Source organism: Salmo salar, chromosome 04 (genome assembly GCF_965601325.2).
Source record: "Salmo salar chromosome 04, fSalSal1, whole genome shotgun sequence".
Lineage (NCBI taxonomy): Eukaryota > Metazoa > Chordata > Actinopteri > Salmoniformes > Salmonidae > Salmo > Salmo salar.
This window is the reverse complement of record NC_138294.1, coordinates 55,815,375-55,837,640: the sequence shown is the minus strand read 5'-3', so window position 1 is coordinate 55,837,640 and position 22,266 is coordinate 55,815,375. Positions and strand designations below refer to the sequence as shown.

Here is a 22,266-nt window from a genome sequence, read left to right as displayed (position 1 = left end):
TTGGGCCGCCTGGCTCGTTGCGAACTGTGAAGACTATTTCTTCCTAACAAAGACAGCCAACTTCGCCAAATGGGGGACGATTTAGCAAAAGCGCATTTGCGAAAAAAGCACAATCGTTGCACGACTGTACCTAACCATAAACATCAATGCCTTTCTTAAAATCAATACACAGAAGTATATATTTTTAAACCTGCATATTTAGCTAAAAGAAATCCAGGTTAGCAGGCAATATTAATCAGGTGAAATTGTCACTTCTCTTTTTTTTTTCAGCTTTATTTATTTCAGCTTTATTTATTGCACTCAGAGTCAGGGTATATGCAACAGTTTGGGCCGCCTGGCTTGTTGCAAACTAATTTGCCAGAATTTTACGTAATTATGACATACCATTGAAGGTTGTGCAATGTAACAGGAATATTTAGACTTAGGGATGCCACCCGTTAGATAAAATACAGACCGGTACTGTATTTCACTGAAAGAATAAACGTTTTGTTTTCGAGATGATAGTTTCCGGATTCGACCATATTAATGACCTAAGGCTCGTATTTCTGTGTGTTTATTATATTATAATTAAGTCTATGATTTGATAGAGCAGTCTGACTGAGCGGTGGTAGGTGATACGGTATTGTTTCCTCACTGAGAACTTTTACTGCAATCATTTTACCAAAGTAACACATTTTACAAAAGTAACACATTTTACAAAACAACAGATCTACAGGAAAGAGCTAGTGTTGTAGGGTACAAGGCTTATTCAAGTCACAACAGTATACACTGTAATTCACTGAAACATACACTAATTTCAATATAACTGTCAAGCACAAAGCTTTAACTCAGTAAACCATAACTCAATTTATCAACAGTCAATAAAGTGTTTGAAAAACCATTATACAAATAACACCGCAACATATCTTATTAACAACGCACATGTTCATTCACGATCGACATAAAATGGCAGCTACTCTCAGTACAAAGCTAGCCTTCGCTGCAACCGAGCAGGGCTCATATTACTCTGCAAACTTAACTCGAACTTCCTCAAGATGTTACTAAGACACCCCTTAAACACTCTTGACATGTTAGCGAGTTATTACATTTAAATGACGTACCTGAAAAAGGGGAGAAATAATCACGAGAGTGATACGGTATTGTTTCCTCACTGAGAACTTTTACTGCAATAAGGAAAAGACGGCGATTTCCCCACGAACTTGGGTGGAGACCAGAGCAATCGATCTCAGGCTCATAGATTAAGAGCATTTAGTAGATCACAGATTAACACTTTTCCCCTTCAATAAGGCACCACAAAATAAAGTAATCAATATAACGTTTACACATTCCTTTTACAATTCTTACCCTTTGTACGCTTGATGGATTTGAACTTTTTAACACAATTATATGAATGTTATCCATCTATCAATTAATACAGAATGCATGATCTTTTTAACCTTAGATGTTTTAAGATCCTCACATACTATGAACTTACTAATACTTTTGAATGTATAACAGGCTATGAGTATTTCCTTTAACCTGTCACATAGGCACCAGCAGGCTCGTAAGCATTCAATCAAACAGCACTTTCGTGCGTTTTGCCAGCAGCTCTTCGCAATGCTTCAAGCATTGCACTGTTTATGACTTCAAGCCTATCAACTCCCGAGATTAGGCTGGTGTAACCGATGTGAAATGGCTAGCTAGTTAGCGGGGTGCGCCCTAATAGCGTTTCAAACGTCACTCGCTCTGAGACTTGGAGTAGTTGTTCCCCTTGCTCTGGCATGGGTAACGCTGCTTCGAGGGTGGCTGTTGTCGATGTGTTCCTGGTTCGAGCCCAGGTAGGAGCGAGGAGAGGGACGGAAGCTATACTGTTACACTGGCAATACTAAAGTGCCTATAAGAACATCCAATAGTCAAAGGTATATGAAATACAAATGGTATAGAGAGAAATAGTCCTATAATTCCTATAATAACTACAACCTAAAACTTCTTACCTGGGAATTGAAGACTCATGTTAAAAGGAACCACCAGCTTTCATATGTTCTCATGTTCTGAGCAAGGAACTTAAACGTTAGCTTTCTAACATGGCACATATTGCACTTTTAATTTCTTCTCCAACACTTTGTTTTTGCATTATTTAAAGCAAATGGAACATGTTTCATTATTTATTTGAGGCTAAATTGATTTTGATGTATTATATTAAGTTAAAATAAGTGTTCATTCAGTATTGTTGTAATTGTCATTATTACAAAGACATTTTAAATTCGGCCGATTGAATCGGTATCGGCTTTTTTTGGCCCTCCAATAATCGGTATCGGCGTCGAAAAATCATAATCGGTCGACCTCTATACTGTACATCTCTATGCTCCGTCTCTCTCCCTCCCTCTCTCTCTCTGCTGTTTCCCTCTCCTCCATCTCTACCTCTTTCTGTCTCTCTTTCCTCTCACTCTCTCTGTCATGCAGTGAAAGGCAGAAACGTGCAGCCTTGACTGAGAGATGAGGATGTCCCAGATTCATAACATTCACCAGCTCTTTTCAACTCCTATTCATTATTTATTAAACCTTTTTTGTTGCTTTTCCCTTTGAGAGGAGCTCTGTGGTTTTGTGTGTGGTGTGTTTTCGCTGTGTGCACGCCTATGGGAGGGTGGTGGTGTGTGTGTGCGCACGCCTCTGGGAGGGTGGTGGTGTGTGTGTGTGTGTGTGTGTGCACGCCTCTGGGAGGGTGGTGTGTGTGTGTGTGTGTGTGTGTGCACGCCTCTGGGAGGGTGGTGTGTGTGTGTGTGTGTGCACGCCTCTGGGAGGGTGGTGTGTGTGTGTGTGTGTGCACGCCTCTGGGAGGGTGGTGGTGTGTGTGTGTGTGCACGCCTCTGGGAGGGTGGTGGTGTGTGTGTGTGTGCACGCCTCTGGGAGGGTGGTGGGTGTGTGTGTGGTGTGCACGCCTCTGGGAGGGTGGTGGTGTGTGTGTGCGCACGCCTCTGGGAGGGTGGTGGTGTGTGTGTGCGCACGCCTCTGGGAGGGTGGTGGTGTGTGTGTGCGCACGCCTCTGGGAGGGTGGTGGTGTGTGTGTGTGTGCACGCCTCTGGGAGGGGTGGTGGTGTGTGTGTGTGTGCACGCCTCTGGGAGGGTGGTGGTGTGTGTGTGCGCACGCCTCTGGGAGGGTGGTGGTGTGTGTGTGGTGGTGCACGCCTCTGGGAGGGTGGTGGTGTGTGTGTGCACGCCTCTGGGAGGGGTGGTGGTGTGTGTGTGTGCACGCCTCTGGGAGGGTGGTGGTGTGTGTGTGCACGCCTCTGGGAGGGTGGTGGTGTGTGTGTGTGTGTGTGTGCACGCCTCTGGGAGGGTGGTTGTGTGTGTGTGTGCACGCCCACACATTCATGCAGTGTCTCCGCGTGGTGTCGCATGGTTCAAGTGGAATTCACAGGGCCGTGACGTCAGAGATCGATATCTCCACAGACATCTGACCTGGAACTAGGAACTAAGACTGCAGTGTCATCTTATGTCCCTGTTTGAACAACTTCACAACAACACTTTTACAGGGAACCGTTCACACATGATGCAGTGGACACGTCACTCAGTCCTAATCCAACCATAACCACAATGGTTCAGTACAGACTCAGCAAGTCCAGACAGAAATACTAGCAGATGGAATAAGGAGAGCAGATTGACCAGAGATGTAACAGCATGTCCCATCTGTGATACTAAGCTGTTGATGAAGGGTGCTTGATCATGGTTCATCTGGCCCAAAGAACATTCTAGGGAGTATTTGAAGATCTGGATCAAGTCATTAACGCATTTGCCCAAAACAGTTGTTCAAATTGGCTGAATTGTGAAGGAGTGATTCGCCCTTTTTGCATTATTAACCACTTATACAGTACTACTTCAAATAAGGTGTTACAGACAATAACAAAAGCCAGGCAACATTCACTTCAACTGATGATTTGTTTAAGAATGTGTTTTTGTAGATTTAGTTTCCTGATCACTCATCTCTGGTTCCTAGACTAGTAACATCAACATCCCTCTGCCTTACCTTACTTTTAGAATTGACCATTACTACACTAATCACATAACACTCTCTGGATTGCTACAGCTCTGCCTGCAGCACACTTGGCTGCTATAGACTGCATGTCATTTTGGGTACATTAGCTTAGTCCCAAGACATCAACTTAATTTACCACATCTATACGTTTTGAAAGGGAACTTCTATCTGGTATGTCAAGACGTAACAACATACTTTGTACAGACAACATGCCAATGCAAACCAGAGGCTGTTATGAACATGTCATTTTAAATGTAGAAATGTTGGTAGTGTTTTCATGTCAACCTATCTCCTTTCAGTAATATGCTGATGTAGTTGGCATTGACATTCTCTACTTTTCTGTCTGTATTTCTATCCCTCCCTCCATGACCCTCCTTTCCCCCTCTACTCCTCCCTCCCTGCCTGACCCTCCTTTCCCCCTCTACTCCTCCCTCCCTGCCTGACCCTCCTTTCCCCCTCTACTCCTACCTCCCTGCCTGACCCTCCTTTCCCCCTCTACTCCTCCCTCCCTGCCTGACCCTCCTTTCCCCCTCTACTCCTCCCTCCCTGCCTGACCCTCCTTTCCCCCTCTACTCCTCCCTCCCTGCCTGACCCTCCTTTCCCCCTCTACTCCTACCTCCCTGCCTGACCCTCCTTTCCCCCTCTACTCCTACCTCCCTCCCTGACCCTCCTTTCCCCCTCTACTCCTACCTCACTCCCTGACCCTCCTTTCCCCCTCTACTCCAACCTCCCTGCCTGACCCTCCTTTCCCCCTCTACTCCTCCCTCCCTGCCTGACCCTCCTTTCCCCCTCTACTCCTACCTCCCTGCCTGACCCTCCTTTCCCCCTCTACTCCTACCTCCCTCCCTGACCCTCCTTTCCCCCTCTACTCCTACCTCACTCCCTGACCCTCCTTTCCCCCTCTACTCCAACCTCCCTGCCTGACCCTCCTTTCCCCCTCTACTCCTACCTCCCTGCCTGACCCTCCTTTCCCCTTTACTCCTACCTCACTCCCTGACCCTCCTTTCCCCCTCTACCCCTACCTCCCTCCCTGACCCTCCTTTCCCCCTTTACTCCTACCTCCCTGCCTGACCCTCCTTTCCCCCTCTACTCCTACCTGCCTCCCTCCATTAGATCCTCCCACCACCTCCATGCCCTCCACCACCCCTGCGCCTGTCCTAACCGGCTCTGCCTCCTCATCCACCTCTGTGGGAGACAAGCGACGGGTCCTCTTCACCTCCCCCACCCTGGCAGCCCTGCCCCCCGACAACCACCTGGGCACCATCGTGGGCGGGGCTGTGGGCGGAGCCTTGTTCCTCCTTCTGCTGCTGGTAGTGGGCGGAGTCTGTTACCTACGGCAACGGCAGACCTTCCGCGGGGACTACTACACTAAGCAGTACCTAGGGCCTTCAGACATGCAGAAGGCTCCTCCACAGCACAAGCTCCACCCCACTAAGCCTGCCAATAACGTCTACCTAGACAAGGACCGCGAAGAGTGGGGCGACCGCGAACGCAACCACGTGCGGGACCGCGAACGCCTCCACCTGCATCCAACATCAACAACCATCATAAACAACCACAGAGAACCGGAGTACCAGCCCAACGGCCTCACGAGGGCGATGAGGAACGGAGACCACCCTGACCACCTGCGTAGCTACCCCAGCCCCCACCAGACAGGCCGTGCTAGATACGCTGCCCCGTCACACCCACTGAGCACTGGCTCCCCCTACCTGTCGGATGACTGCTATGACAGCGGGGCCGAGGGGGACTATGTCTCTCATATGGATGGCTCCGTGATCTCACGCAGGGAGTGGTACGTCTGATCCCACCACAACCAGGCACCCTACCCTGCCAACAGACTCTGCCACCAGAGAGAAGAGAGACCACAGCACAGAAATCACAGGAGGATTTCATACATTATTTAACAAAGAGAATACTCACGTTCTGCCTCGCTACATCTCTCTCTGTCTCTCTCTCTGTCTCTCTCTCTGTCTCTCTCTCTGTCTCTCTCTGTCTCTCTCTCTGTCTCTCTCTCTGTCTCTCTCTCTGTCTCTCTCTCTGTCTCTCTCTCTGTCTCTCTCTCTGTCTCTCTCTCTGTCTCTCTCTCTGTCTCTCTCTCTGTCTCTCTCTCGTCTCTCTCTCTGTCTCTCTCTCTGTCTCTCTCTCTGTCTCTCTCTCTGTCTCTCTCTCTGTCTCTCTCTCTGTCTCTCTCTCTGTCTCTCTCTCTGTCTCTCTCTCTCTGTGTCTCTCTCTCTGTCTCTCTCTCTCTGTCTCTCTCTCTGTCTCTCTCTCTCTGTCTCTCTCTCTCTGTCTCTGCTCTCTCTGTCTCTCTCTCTCTGTCTCTCTCTCTCTGTCTCTCTCTCTCTGTCTCTCTCTCTCTGTGTCTCTCTCTCTCTGTCTCTCTCGTCTCTCTCTCTGTCTCTCTGTCTGTCTCTCTGTCTGTCTGTCTCTGTCTACATCTCTCTCTCTACATCTCTCTCTCTCAAGCTTGGATATTGTCTGTACTGTAGTTCTCTTTTTCAACATGCTTTTTCATTTCTCATACAGGAGGTATTTTCCTCTGATTCTGATCCTCATACAGGAGGCATTTTCCTCTGATTTTGATCCTCATACAGGAGGCATTTTCCTCTGATTTTGATCCTCATACAGGAGGCATTTTCCTCTGATTTTGATCCTCATACAGGAGGTATTTTCCTCTGATTCTGATCCTCATACAGGAGGTATTTTCCTCTGATTTTGATCCTCATACAGGAGGCATTTTCCTCTGATTTTGATCCTCATACAGGAGGCATTTTCCTCTGATTTTGATCCTCATACAGGAGGCATTTTCCTCTGATTTTGATCCTCATACAGGAGGCATTGTCCTCTGATTTTGATCCTCATACAGGAGGTATTTTCCTCTGATTCTGATCCTCATACAGGAGGTATTTTCCTCTGATTCTGATCCTCATACAGGAGGTATTTTCCTCTGATTCTGATCCTCATACAGGAGGTATTTTCCTCTGATTCTGATCCTCATACAGGAGGTATTTTCCTCTGATTCTGATCCTCATACAGGAGGTATTTTCCTCTGATTCTGATCCTCATACAGGAGGTATTTTCCTCTGATTCTGATCCTCATACAGGAGGTATTTTCCTCTGATTCTGATCCTCATACAGGAGGTATTTTCCTCTGATTCTGATCCTCATACAGGAGGTATTTTCCTCTGATTCTGATCCTCATCATGGAAGGTGTGTGGATTGCCTAGCCATGCTGTGTGGCCATGCCTTCATTCTGAACTAGAGGACAGAGGTGTTAACTAGGTAATGTGGGGTTAGGGCTCAGTTCACTATACATGCACTACTGGGTAGGCCTTGTGGTATTGCTTTGATTGCAAACCTGCAGCAATTTTCCTTTTTATGTTAATTACTTTGTAAACAAAGGCAGAACTCTTGCGCCTTTCCAGTTCATGATTCTTTAAATGAAATGAAATCGTTTTTAGGGAATCTGATTTGACTATTCTTGTTGACATGAGTTTGCCTTCAACCCAAAGTTAGTACAAATGGCAATGTTTAGTATCAGCTTTCTGTGGGGTGGGGGGGGGTGGGGGGGGTGGAGGATGGAAAGAGGGAAAAGTGGACAGTATTTACTTGTTATTCCAGATTTCATTTCTTCTTGGTCTGTGGTTTGGTACCCACAGAAAGGGAAAAGAATGTACAGCCTTCTGGCACATACACGTGTTGCAGTTGCTAAGTGGATAGCACGGATACGAATCACAAAACATTGTCATTATGTGCTGTTCCACACGTATGTGTGAGTGTATTATTAGTACCAGTGCCAACCTCGTCAGTATTGTCACATAGCAGTAGATGCTGTCATTGCAGCAGGATGTCATAGGTTAGAACTACTTCTGCAATCTTCTGTATCAGTGTGGTGGTCCAGCTCAGATAGCAGGACAGTAATGATAACTAATGACTTACAACTGAGTATTAGTTGACTTGTTGTATATCACCTCTTCATACAGAGATGTTCAGCCCTTAATAGAATAAAAACATTCAATTACAGGTCCCTATGTTCAGGAGCTACATTCTGTCAGCACCCTCTTCCTCTCCATTTGTTTGTGCTTTTCTATATAGAATCTGAAATGCCCATAAAAATAGAGTAGGATGTATAGACAGTCTGTTAAAGGCTGTTTAGAAAACAGTGAATGGACATAATACTTCTGTTGTTATTTCAGCTGTGCTACTGTGAAGTAAATAGAGAATCGTTGTTCTGTCTAGTGAGATTTCCTGTTACTCACTGCTCTGAGTTCAGTTATGTGACCGGTGCCTTATCCCAGAAGAGCAGTTAAGTAATCAAATAAAATGTACAGACAGAAGTGCAAGGCCCGTTTTGATCCTCTGTTCAATGAGATGTTTGTTGCCTTTGTTTTTTGTTTTTTTACAATGTTTTGATTGAGTCATTGTGTTTTTGTGGCATATCCTCTTTTCTCTGTTCTCTGACGATAGCATTATTTTTGCTCATAAAATTAATGACATTTTGCAAAGTCTGAGTTGCAAAACACCTGAACAAAGCTAAAACAATGATAATTATATTATTGTACAGTTCCTATATGGCAGTTTTTTGTCAGAGCAGCGGACTTAAAGGGATAGATTGGTTTCCTTACCCTGTAAGCAGTGTATGGACAAGGTACGACAGAAATCCAGGCTTTGGTTTAGATTCAGATCATCTAGAAGTGACTTTGTTGAGCTTCACAATCAATTTGAGATACTTTTGGATGATTTGGACATGATGCATGAAAAATGCTAATATCTTTCCCATGACTTGAATGGGATTTGTCCCACAAAATGCTAAAACATTAGCTTGTGGAAACCGTGCCTGGGAAAGCATGGATTTTTGTCATACCTTGTCCATAGACTGCTTACAGGGTAAGGAAACCAATGTGTCTTTTGGGTGAACTATCCCTTTAAGTGTGCATGGTATATAAGAAAATGAAGTGGGGGGTTTTGGACTTCCAGAGGGTTTTGTTTAGTTCTTGTATAAAGTCTGAGAATGGAGAGTGGAGCACCCCACCACCTCACCAGGGTGAACCTCCAACCCTATTTCACATTCTCCTTGCAAGCACCTTCCCATTGTGTTCATCCTTGTTTTGTATATAAGAGAAGAGCTACTGTAAGTTTAAAAATATATAATGCAAGAAAACATTTAAAATAATCACATGTTGTATCATCATTAATGACACCAAGCATTATTTTGTACATATTTTTTTTTAAATACTTTTGTTTTCAATAAAGCACCTTTTTTTCTGTGAGTTGCATTTCCTGACTGATCTGAGCTCCTAAACAAGCTTCCTCGGGTAGCTACTGTACTCTCAAACGGATGATTCTCCTCCCTGTGCTCTTCAAGGTGACGTCATCTTCAGCTCCCTCACTCACCATACAGCCTGTGCTCCGGTGCATCACATGAAGAGCACACACTTTCAGAGGAAAATCTTCCAAACAAATCCATAGCATGTTACTGCCACTATCACAAGCCAGCGTTGCAATACGAGATTTCATTTGGTTTTTGCTCTATTTGACTGCTGCCCATCTTTCCCTTCTCCCCTCTCTCTTACTCTGCCTCTCTCCAAATGCTTTCTGTAGAAGTCAGCAGAGATTTAAAAAAAACTCGTCTTTAGTCTCTTTCCCCTCTCTGGTTCTCTTGTCGTCTCTCGTCTGGCTTTGTGACAGAACAGAAATTGCCCCCTGCTCCCCTCTACAGCTTGTCTCCTTTGTGAATTTCCCATGTGCCTCTCTCCCAGTATCTCACAGCTGGTGAAATCAAATGGTTAGTGTTTATCTGCCCCTGAGTTCCCCCTCTCCGGGCCATTGACTCTGTCCCCATGGCAACAGTCTCATCTGGAGTTGGTGACAGGCGGGCTCCGTCAGGGCCCCACTGCATGTACCTGCAGACCGAGAGAGACATGAAATGGCCCTTTATGACAAGCTGCCAGTTGCATAGAGTGGGCTCTGCAGGGTTAAGAAATCATTTGACCTTGGCATTGTGTTAGTGAATGTCATCACCACACAGCTTGTCCAGAAAATCTTCTTTCTGCTCAGCTCTTATTTCAGTAGATTCTGTCCATGAAAGTTTTTCAAGGTCTCATTCACCTTGGACTGGAACATGCCTGATTCTATTGTACTGTGTGGACTGTTGATTTAACACCAGCTCTCCAGCAGTAATGATTTTCAGTCTGTTATGCTTGAATTATGTTGAAACCCCCATTTAAAAAAAAAATCTATGAATTGATTTGTCTTATCTATCACCTTCAGCAGATATGAAGAGATTCTAGGGATACTTTACGAACCAGAGTCGACCCACAATGCAGACAGCAGGGTAGTGTACATTCTAAATGAATGTGAAAAGGTTTAATTTAGGAATCAGTTTTAAATGAAGATTGAGTTCGACTGCAACAAATGGAGAGTAGTGGGGACCACCAGTACTGTGTCCCACTGTGCAGCTAGCTGGTGTCTAATTGGGACAGATGCATGAGAGGTTGACAGACCACGACCACCCACACTCTTCCTGTTCCGCCGCCTCGTCCCATCTGATCCGCCCACTATATAAGCATATGCTTCCTCAGAGCTCGCTGATGTCCCAGTAACCACATGACCCTTGACCTTGCTGTTGAGATTTTAGGGTGGGCTACTGTCTCGGGGGCATCCGCTGGCCCGTCCACCCTCAGTTTGACCTCTGTAGGTCAGTGAGGTGTGTTCAGTCACCTCTGGGGTTTAGGTTTGCCCTGACCTGGGTTAGGAACGGTTGTGGTCATACACCTCTGATTCCCTCTGTCCTTTTAGAGGGGTTTGAGTTGGGCTTTGTCTGTCAGCACGGTTCTGAGAGGAGTGGATAAGTAGACACCCTGAGACAGGATTAAGCCTCTACCTGGGTCAGGTTGCAGTTTGGGAATGTGTCGGTGGGATGGAGTGTCGTCTATCAGATCCTCTAAGGTGTTGGACATGGCAGCCTTAGAGCTAGAGAATCAGGACCCTTAAGGCTTGTGCACATCACACAGAATGTGGATCTAGCGTTAGTCTGCTGGTTGTTCAGCGTGTTGTGTTTTAGGGAAGTCTGACTGACAACATTTTTTCACATGATTCTACATGTAAAATCAGTGAGCACTCGGTTCACAAATGATTTTCAGAGGTGCTGAGTACTATTGGTGTGTCTGAGCCATTCGAGCTTGAGAATCAGGATCCTTGTGATCAACCCTGACAGCCACACACACACCACTCCTCTTATCCACACACACCACTCCTCTTATCCACACACACCACTCCTCTTAACCACACACGCCACTCCTCTTATCCACACACGCCACTCCTCTTATCCACACACGCCACTCCTCTTATCCACACACACCACTCCTCTTATCCACACACACCACTCCTCTTATCCACACACACCACTCCTCTTATCCACACACACCACTCCTCTTATCCACACACACCACTCCTCTTATCCACACACACCACTCCTCTTATCCACACACACCACTCCTCTTATCCACACACACCACTCCTCTTATCCACACACACCACTCCTCTTATCCACACACACCACTCCTCTTATCCACACACACCACTCCTCTTATCCACACACACCACTCCTCTTATCCACACACACCACTCCTCTTATCCACACACACACCACTCCTCTTATCCACACACACACCACTCCTCTTATCCACACACACACCACTCCTCTTAACCACACACGCCACTCCTCTTATCCACACACGCCACTCCTCTTATCCACACACGCCACTCCTCTTATCCACACACGCCACTCCTCTTATCCACACACACACGCCACTCCTCTTATCCACACACACACGCCACTCCTCTTATCCACACACACACGCCACTCCTCTTATCCACACACACACGCCACTCCTCTTATCCACACACACACGCCACTCCTCTTATCCACACACACACGCCACTCCTCTTATCCACACACACACGCCACTCCTCTCTATCCACACACACACGCCACTCCTCTTATCCACACACACACGCCACTCCTCTTATCCACACACACACGCCACTCCTCTTATCCACACACACACGCCACTCCTCTTATCCACACACACACGCCACTCCTCTTATCCACACACACCGCCACTCTCTTATCCACACACACGCCACTCCTCTTATCCACACACACACGCCACTCCTCTTATCCACACACACACGCCACTCCTCTTATCCACAACACACGCACTCCTCTTATCCACACACACCACTCCTCTTATCCACACACACACCACTCCTCTTATCCACACACACACCACTCCTCTTATCCACACACACGCCACTCCTCTTAACCACACACGCCACTCCTCTTATCCACACACGCCACTCCTCTTATCCACACACGCCACTCCTCTTATCCACACACACACGCCACTCCTCTTATCCACACACACACGCCACTCCTCTTATCCACACACACACGCCACTCCTCTTATCCACACACACACGCCACTCCTCTTATCCACACACACACGCCACTCCTCTTATCCACACACACACGCCACTCCTCTTATCCACACACACACGCCACTCCTCTTATCCACACACACACGCCACTCCTCTTATCCACACACACACGCCACTCCTCTTATCCACACACACACGCCACTCCTCTTATCCACACACACACGCCACTCCTCTTATCCACACACACACGCCACTCCTCTTATCCACACACACACGCCACTCCTCTTATCCACACACACACGCCACTCCTCTTATCCACACACACACGCCACTCCTCTTATCCACACACACACGCCACTCCTCTTATCCACACACACACGCCACTCCTCTTATCCACACACACACGCCACTCCTCTTATCCACACACACACGCCACTCCTCTTATCCACACACACACGCCACTCCTCTTATCCACACACACACGCCACTCCTCTTATCCACACACACACGCCACTCCTCTTATCCACACACACACGCCACTCCTCTTATCCACACACACACGCCACTCCTCTTATCCACACACACACGCCACTCCTCTTATCCACACACACACACGCCACTCCTCTTATCCACACACACACGCCACTCCTCTTATCCACACACACACGCCACTCCTCTTATCCACACACACACACGCCACTCCTCTTATCCACACACACACGCCACTCCTCTTATCCACACACACACGCCACTCCTCTTATCCACACACACACGCCACTCCTCTTGTCCACACACACACCACTCCTCTTGTCCACACACACACACGTCTGTCTGCCATTACCACCACCCCACTCATAGGAGCAGTATATCCACTCTTGCCTTATCCGGTCAGATGTACGTTAGCTAAAGAGAGGACAGAGAGAACAGAGAGTCTTAAGGTCATTGTACTTGACACATCTGCTGTCATGGTTATCAAAAGGAGTTACTATAGCCCTTCAAGGAACGTCTGTCTAATCTCTCTCATTTTCCTCAAGAGGCTGTGTTCTTCACTGCTCTGTAGTGAAGCGTAATCTCCCTGCGCTACTGCTAAATCCAATACCCCCTATTGTCGATCATGTGAGGTGTGTATTGAGGGAGGGAGAAGGAAAGGGGGGGGTCACCCCAAGGTCCCACGCTGTTTGTTCTGCATCGTAATTGAGATGTTATTTTAGATTCTCGTCTCTGCAGATTATAGATTTTTCTACCACTCGAGTTAAGCAACTGGACTTGGCAGTCACTCTCTCTGGCTTCCCCCCCTCCTCTCCGCTCAGTGTCTTAATAAGGATGCTTCTTTCCATGCAACTAACTAATTAACAAACACAACGTTATGTCTGACCGGGACCCATAAGTACTGTATGCCACTAGGTTGTATAAGGTTCTGTGATTTTTAATTCATCTTAATTAATCGTGATCATTACAAGTCCCCTCTCCAGACACCCGACATGGAGGATAACGAGTGTGTGATCTAACGAATAGAGTCAACAGAGAGAGGTTACCAGAGATCACATTACACACAACATACACAGGAGCAGGAAGAAGGATGGAGAGAGAGAGATGGATGGAGGGATAGAGGGAGGCTGAGGTGAAAAGTGAGGGAGGCCCATTGAATATGGGGGAGCTGCAGGGGAGAGACTACAGAAGCAGGGCTTTAAGAGGAGCAGCATGGAGCCCCTAATCACACTTGAGTTATTGTAGTTCATACTGCTGGGAGACAGTCAGCAACCTGCCTGCAGATCTCTCTATCTATCTCTCTATCTCTCTCACACTCACACAGCCTCTTACACTTACGCTGTGTTTACACCGGCAGCCCAATTCAGATCTTTTTCCCACGAATTGGTCTTTTGACCAGTCGAAAACGGAGATCTTTTCACATCAGATCATTTTCAGAGTGGATCTGATTGGTCAAAATACCAATTAGTGAAACAAATATCAGAATTGGGTTGCCTGTGTGAATGCGGCTATATACTGTTAGAATGCTCCTGGATTTGTATAGTCAAATGTTTTTCTGCATGATTTCTACACTGCTCTGATATGTGGGGTTGTGTCTGGGCTGTTTCATATCATCCGTCTGTGTTCTGTTCCAGACCAGCCTCAGGAAAAGAGGGCGAACTCTGTTGCTGTGGCAGGGGCAGTGATAGGGGCTGTCCTCGCCCTCTTCCTCATAGCCGTCTTCACCATCGTCATCCTCACTGCACAGAAGACCTCGGCCCCAACGTACACAGACAAAGTGTGAGTTGAAGTGCTGTCACAGAATACTGCAGCTGTATTGGATCAATTCATCCATTAGTTAATATCGTCAACTGATATGTTGTGACTATCATATCATCATGGAGTTACAGTCTAAAGTGCTTTCCTATACATACTGCCCTTTGAGTCATTCCACTGCAGTGTACCATAAAATGGAGTCTGGTGCAGGGAGGTAGAGAGGTTGTGGTACAAGGTTGAGGGGTGACAGGTAATTGCAGACTTGGCAGGAGTCCCTTGTCTTGTTTTGCTGAGTAAGTTTCTATTGCTAGACCTGCACTCATGTTAACGTTGGGGCAAAGAGGAGGAAGGAACTTTTAGAGTAAATTATTTACATAAGAGTTGGGTCACTCCCTGCCCAAGAGGTCTGTGACTGACATCCGGCCCGGTGTGGGTGGGTGGGTGGGTGGGTGTGGGTGATGCCCCAAAGCAAGTGGCTAACATCATATTTTTCGACTCGTATATGTATATCCTCCTGTCCTCCCTTTAGGGTGCAGTTTCATGTCAGGCACACACACATATGACCCAATAAATACGGAGAGCTTTAACCAGTCTACCCTCCAGTTGAAACAACATTTTCCAACACAGGATGTGAAGCAAAAACAATCGCATATGTTTCTCATTGGTCTATCCTCCTATTACACCATAGATATGGAGCTCCATCCGGCATCTATATCCCCACAGGGATTACATCATCTCTGTTTTCCTTTTGTTCTTGAAAGGCCTCCTCAATCCCACTCCTCCCCTGTCTGTCTGCATTTCCTCACCGTACATTCACACATTCAGCTTCTGACAACCAGGACAAGCTGGCCAATCAGCCGCTCCCATTCCATAGCGGTGGGAGGCCCCGAGTGGACCATCACTCCCAGATGATGTTCGTCATGAAGGGAGACAGAGAGACACAGTGAGCTGAGGAGGATGTGTCTGATGTGGGAACAGTCTGTGGTGCTACAGCCTTTATTACCCTGCTACACGACACACTGTTAAACAGGGTAGGGTTCCATTACATTACACACTGTTAAACAGGGTAGGGTTCCATTACATTACACACTGTTAAACGGGGTAGGGTTCCATTACACTACACACTGTTAAACAGGGTAGGGTTCCATTACACTACACACTGTTAAACAGGGTAGGGTTCCATTACATTACACACTGTTAAACGGGGTAGGGTTCCATTACATTACACACTGTTAAACAGGGTAGGGTTCCATTACACTACACACTGTTAAACAGGGTAGGGTTCCATTACATTACACACTGTTAAACGGGGTAGGGTTCCATTACACTACACACTGTTAAACAGGGTAGTGTTCCATTACATTACACACTGTTAAACAGGGTAGTGTTCCATTACATTACACACTGTTAAACGGGGTAGTGTTCCATTACATTACACACTGTTAAACAGGGTAGGGTTCCATTACATTACACATTGTTAAACAGGGTAGGGTTCCATTACATTACACACTGTTAAACGGGGTAGGGTTCCATTACATTACACACTGTTAAACGGGGTAGGGTTCCATTACACTACACACTGTTAAACGGGGTAGTGTTCCATTACATTACACACTGTTAAACGGGGTAGTGTTCCATTACATTACACACTGTTAAACAGGGTAGGGTTCCATTACATTACACACTGTTAAACGGGGTAGGGTTCCATTACACTACACACTGTTAAACGGGGTAGTGTTCCATTACATTACACACTGTTAAACGGGGTAGGGTTCCATTACATTACACACTGTTAAACGGGGTAGGGTTCCATTACTCTACACACTGTTAAACAGGGTAGGGTTCCATTACACTACACACTGTTAAACAGGGTAGGGTTCCATTACATTACACACTGTTAAATGGGGTAGGGTTCCATTACACTACACACTGTTAAACGGGGTAGTGTTCCATTACACTACACACTGTTAAACAGGGTAGTGTTCCATTACATTACACACTGTTAAACGGGGTAGGGTTCCATTACATTACACACTGTTAAACAGGGTAGTGTTCCATTACATTACACACTGTTAAACGGGGTAGGGTTCCATTACATTACACACTGTTAAACAGGGTAGTGTTCCATTACATTACACACTGTTAAACAGGGTAGTGTTCCATTACATTACACACTGTTAAACGGGGTAGGGTTCCATTACATTACACACTGTTAAACAGGGTAGTGTTCCATTACATTACACACTGTTAAACGGGGTAGTGTTCCATTACATTACACACTGCTAAACGGGGTAGTGTTCCATTACATTACACACTGTTAAACAGGGTAGTGTTCCATTACACACTGTTAAACGGGGTAGTGTTCTATTACATTACACACTGTTAAACAGGGTAGTGTTCCATTACACACTGTTAAACAGGGTAGTGTTCCATTACATTACACACTGTTAAACAGGGTAGTGTTCCATTACACTACACACTGTTAAACGGGGTAGTGTTCCATTACATTACACACTGTTAAACAGGGTAGTGTTCCATTACACTACACACTGTTAAACAGGGTAGTGTTCCATTACACTACACACTGTTAAACAGGGTAGTGTTCCATTACACTACACACTGTTAAACAGGGTAGTGTTCCATTACACTACACACTGTTAAACGGGGTAGGGTTCCATTACATTACACACTGTTAAACAGGGTAGTGTTCCATTACATTACACACTGTTAAACAGGGTAGTGTTCCATTACATTACACACTGTTAAACGGGGTAGGGTTCCATTACATTACACACTGTTAAACGGGGTAGTGTTCCATTACATTACACACTGTTAAACGGGGTAGTGTTCATTACATTACACACTGTTAAACAGGGTAGTGTTCCATTACACTACACACTGTTAAACAGGGTAGTGTTCCATTACACTACACACTGTTAAACGGGGTAGTGTTCCATTACATTACACACTGTTAAACGGGGTAGTGTTCCATTACACTACACACTGTTAAACAGGGTAGTGTTCCATTACACTACACACTGTTAAACAGGGTAGTGTTCCATTACAGACGTGCTCAAATTTGACGGTGCCCCTCTTCAAAAAACGAAGAATGCACAATTTGTTCTGAAATAACTTGAAACTGACTAAAGTAATTGGCATCCACCATTGTTTATTTCATGTTTAATAGAAATCAGACTTTGCTTTTTAATTTTTTATTCAACATAAAATTGTAAATAATAAAACAAATGAATATGGCATGGACAAAAATGATGGGACCCTTAACCTAATATTTTGTTGCACAACCTTTAGAGGCAATCACTGCAATCAAACATTTTCTGTAGCTCTCAATGAGACTTCTGCACCTGTTAACAGGTAGTTTGGCCCACTCTTCCTGCGCAAACTGCTCCAGCTGTCTCAGGTTTGATGGGTACCTTCTGCACCTGTTAACAGGTAGTTTGGCCCACTCTTCCTGAGCAAACTGCTCCAGCTGTCTCAGGTTTGATGGGTACCTTCTGCACCTGTTAACAGGTAGTTTGGCCCACTCTTCCTGAGCAAACTGCTCCATCTGTCTCAGGTTTGATGGGTACCTTCTGCACCTGTTAACAGGTAGTTTGGCCCACTCTTCCTGAGCAAACTGCTCCATCTGTCTCAGGTTTGATGGGTACCTTCTGCACCTGTTAACAGGTAGTTTGGCCCACTCTTCCTGAGCAAACTGCTCCATCTGTCTCAGGTTTGATGGGTGTCTTCTCCAGACTGCAAGTTTCAGCTCTTTCCATTGATGTTCGATTCAGATCAGGACTCATAGAAGATCACTTCAGAATAGTCCAATGTTTTGTTCTTATCCATTCTTGGGTGCTTTCAGCTGTGTGTTTTGGGTCATTATCCTGTTGGAGGACCCATGAGCTGAGACTGAGACAGAGCTTTCTGACACTGGGGAGTACATTTTGCTCCAGAATGCCTTGATAGTCTTGAGATTTCATTGTGCCTGCACAGATTCAAGGCACATTGTGACAGGCGCAGCAAAGCAGCCCCAAAACATAACCGAGCCTCCTCCATGTTTCACTGTAGGTATGGTGTTCTTTTCTTTGAAAGCTTCCTTTTTTCCTCTGTGAACGTAGAGCTGATGTGACTTGCCAAAAAGCTCCAGTTTTGACTCGGCTGTCCAAAGAACGTTCTCCCAGAAGGATTGTGGCATGTCAATATGCATTCCAAATTCCAGTCTGGCTTTTTTATGTTTTTCTTTTAGAAGAGGAGTTCTCCTGGGTCTTCTTCCATGGAGCCCACTTTCGCTCAAAAAGCGACAGATGGTGCGATCAGAAACTGACGTACCTTCACCTTGGAGTTCAGCTTCTATCTCTTTGGCAGTTATCCTTGGTTCTTTTTCTACCATTCACACTATCCTTCTGTTCAATCTGGGGTTGATTTTCCTCTTGCGGCCACGCCCAGGGAGGTTGGCTACAGTTCCATGGACCTTAAACTTCTTAATAATATTTGCAACTGTTGTCATAGGAACATCAAGCTGCTTGGAGATGGTCTTGTAGCCTTTACCTTCACCATGCTTGACTATTATTTTCTAACTGATCTCCTCAGACAAATCTCTGCTTTGCTTTCTCTGGTCCGTGTTCAGTGTGGTGCACACAATGATACCAAACAGCACAGTGACCAGTTTTCTACATTTAAATAGTCTGAATGACTGATTACAAGATTGGAGACATTTGTGATTCTAATTAAGGAAACTAATTAGTTTGAAATATCACTATAATCCAATTATTGATTATCTTTTCTAAGGAGTACCAACAAATGTGTCCAGCCATTTTAGAATATCTTTGTAAAATAAGAAATAACTCATCTCTTTTCACAGCTTATTTGCTTTATTCTCTGACATACCAAAGGCATGCAAGTATACATGATAAAATATGTTTTAATTTCATCACTTTTCAGGAGGAATGAAGCACTATTTCAACGAGATGTAAGGGTACCAACAAATGTGAGCATGTGTGTACTTTACAGATGAAGATAATGGGAGTTGTTGGGGTGCAGGTACTGTAGTTCTGCTTAAAGGATCTTGTTTATCTGTCATGGGAGCAGTTTAGGATATGGCCTGTGGAGACTCCCTCAGCTAGTGGGAGGTAGGGTTGTTTGGATGTATCAGGTGGAAAGCATTTAAATATGTGTGTGTGTGTGTGTGTGTGTGTGTGTGTGTGTGTGTGTGCGCGTGCATGTGTGTATATGTATGCGTGGGATTCTGACTAACACTATCCCTACATTCTACCCATTTCTGATAAAGAGCATTAGGGTTAATCCTGTCAATACTGGTGATAATAAGCCTCGATTGTTTGATTAGTTTTGCCATTGATCCAAGGTCTTATTTAACCGTTATGATAGCAGTCTGGTCACTTTGCTAAATCTTCGACCTTATCCTTGACTCTCTGGCTCTTTCACTGGAGATTCACATCTGGATTCTACAGCTGTTTGCCGACGAGTGTGAAAGCAGATTCTCAGACTGACTGTTGAAGAGGACTCTAATACAGCCTGTCTGGCCAGAAGAAACACAACCCTGATCTGAAACCCAGTAGTGAACAGCTGTGTGGAAAAGAGACTTTCTGTGCCTGCATGCATAGCTCCACTACTCAGGTCCACAGGGGTGTGTCTTCTCTACTCTGAGCCTTCCTGTTTTGTGTCTGATGCCAAATGAAAGGCAGTCGGCCTGAGTGTGACCCTGGCTGTGTGTCTCTGAGGGCATCCCTGTGGACCCTGTGGGCCCGGCTGAATGGATACAGGCCTCATCCCTCTCTGTCATCACACACACATTAAAGCCCTGGTCTTCTTCTAACGGATCAGGTGCACTGTACAGTCCCACAGCATTCTGTGGGAAACACATGCAACGTCATTAACTATACATTAGCTATGTGTTCTCCCCATGTCTTATCCAAGTCGGAGAGAAGGAAAAGGAGACCTATGAGTTCTTATGCCTGGCTATGCTGAGGAGCAAGGGCTGCACTTTAGAGCAGTGTTTCCTGAACCCTGGTCCTGGAGGACCCCCAACACTACACAGTGTTGTTGTAGCCCTTGACACACACCTCATTGAGGGCTTGATGATTAGTTGACAAGTTGAATCAGGTGTGCTTGTCCAGGGTTGCAATACAAATGTGTTCTGTTGGGGGTACTGGAGGACCAGGGTAGGGAAACACTGCTTTAGAGTGATCAATGTTTTTAGAAATCAATGATTATGACATGAGATAATAAATGAACACAGGTCAAAGTGTATATGTTTTTGACCACTGGGGGAAAGTTGCAAGAATGAACTATGACCTCAAGCTGCTCTCTCACTCTGATGTGTGAGGGTGATCACTATAATAATAGGAAGTACATCCACAGCCTAATATTACACATTCCTGTGTGTATGCCCTAGCATGGAAATATAGTCAGAGAGAGGGTGAAGGACAAAGATTTGGAGTTAGAGAAAGAGCAAGAGAGATAATACTAGAGCTCTCCAAAACAGGAGTAGGGCAGGGGTAGGCAACCCTGGAAGGATGTGGGAGGAGATTAGGTTGATTGGCGTGAGCTGGACCTTGATGAGGGGATGGCTGTTAACCTAATCACTTTATTTAACTCGGCTTAGCGCCTGTCGATTCTAGCCTGTAATTGATTTCATTCACAGTGGAAACCATTCCTAACACAATTTAATTCCTCTGGTTCTACAACTTTGCAATTCCCTGGTTTGCCATCGCACAATAACATGTCTTTAAGGTGTGCCTTATAGTCACTGTCAGTTTACATTTTGTTTTAGAGACAGACAATGTTTTTTTATTTTCTCCTGTCTCCCTGCAGGATTGATCTCCCTCCGACGCACAAGCCTCCTCCTCCCTACACAGAGAGACCGTCAGCCATCCCTCTGGTTGTCCACGCACCACAGGTGGCCTCCCTTTCACAGGTAAACACTCCTATTAGTGTGTAGGGCTGCAGGTGGAGCTACGGTTGGGGTTATATCTGGAGTTCATGCTGTGGCCAGATTTGGGGTTAAACTGGGATGTGGACATGAAGCTAGGTTTAGAGTTAAAGTTGTTGTGCTACACCACACTGCTCCTAACAGGTCAACTTCTCATTCAAGTAAACCTTAAATAAACTGAGCTCTGGGGAAGGAGAAGAGCCAGATTGGGGTTAAAATAGAGTTAGATTCATTCAGCTCAGTGAGATGCAAAAGCAAGTCTTTCTTTTAAGATCATTGAATGATTCAGTGTCCTCTGTTTCCAACCATGCATCTCTCTCGCTCTCTCTCTCTCTCTTTCTCGCTCTTTCATTCTACCCTTCTGCCTTCTGTTTCTATCTTTACCTCATTTACCGGTTCATTTAAGAGCGTTATTAGTATTCAGGTCCATAAAAGGAACGTAATGGCTTTGGCCTGGACCCTACCTCACTATTGAAACAGCACCAGTAAAATGTATTTTCTCTGTGTTTCTGTGTATGTAGAGCTACAGAGTCTAGTATTCCCAACAAAGACTGTTGTCTGTCTGGACTACTGGGAGAACAGTCATTTCTATCCGTCTAGCATCTCTCCTCTGAGACCC

General features: G+C 45.6%; 1 protein-coding gene across 1 annotated transcript in view; it reads left to right on the top strand.

Moving 5' to 3' along the window:
- Positions 1 to 6,116, top strand: part of LOC106603344 (nectin-3-like protein) — a 67,287-nt gene extending 61,171 nt beyond the window's left edge. The window contains exon 6 of the mRNA XM_014196904.3: positions 5,126 to 6,116. Coding sequence (XP_014052379.1) covers positions 5,126 to 5,814 — 689 coding nt within the window. The 3' untranslated portion in view covers positions 5,815 to 6,116. The remainder of the gene's footprint in view (positions 1 to 5,125) is intronic.
- The last annotated feature ends 16,150 nt before the right edge of the window (positions 6,117 to 22,266 follow it).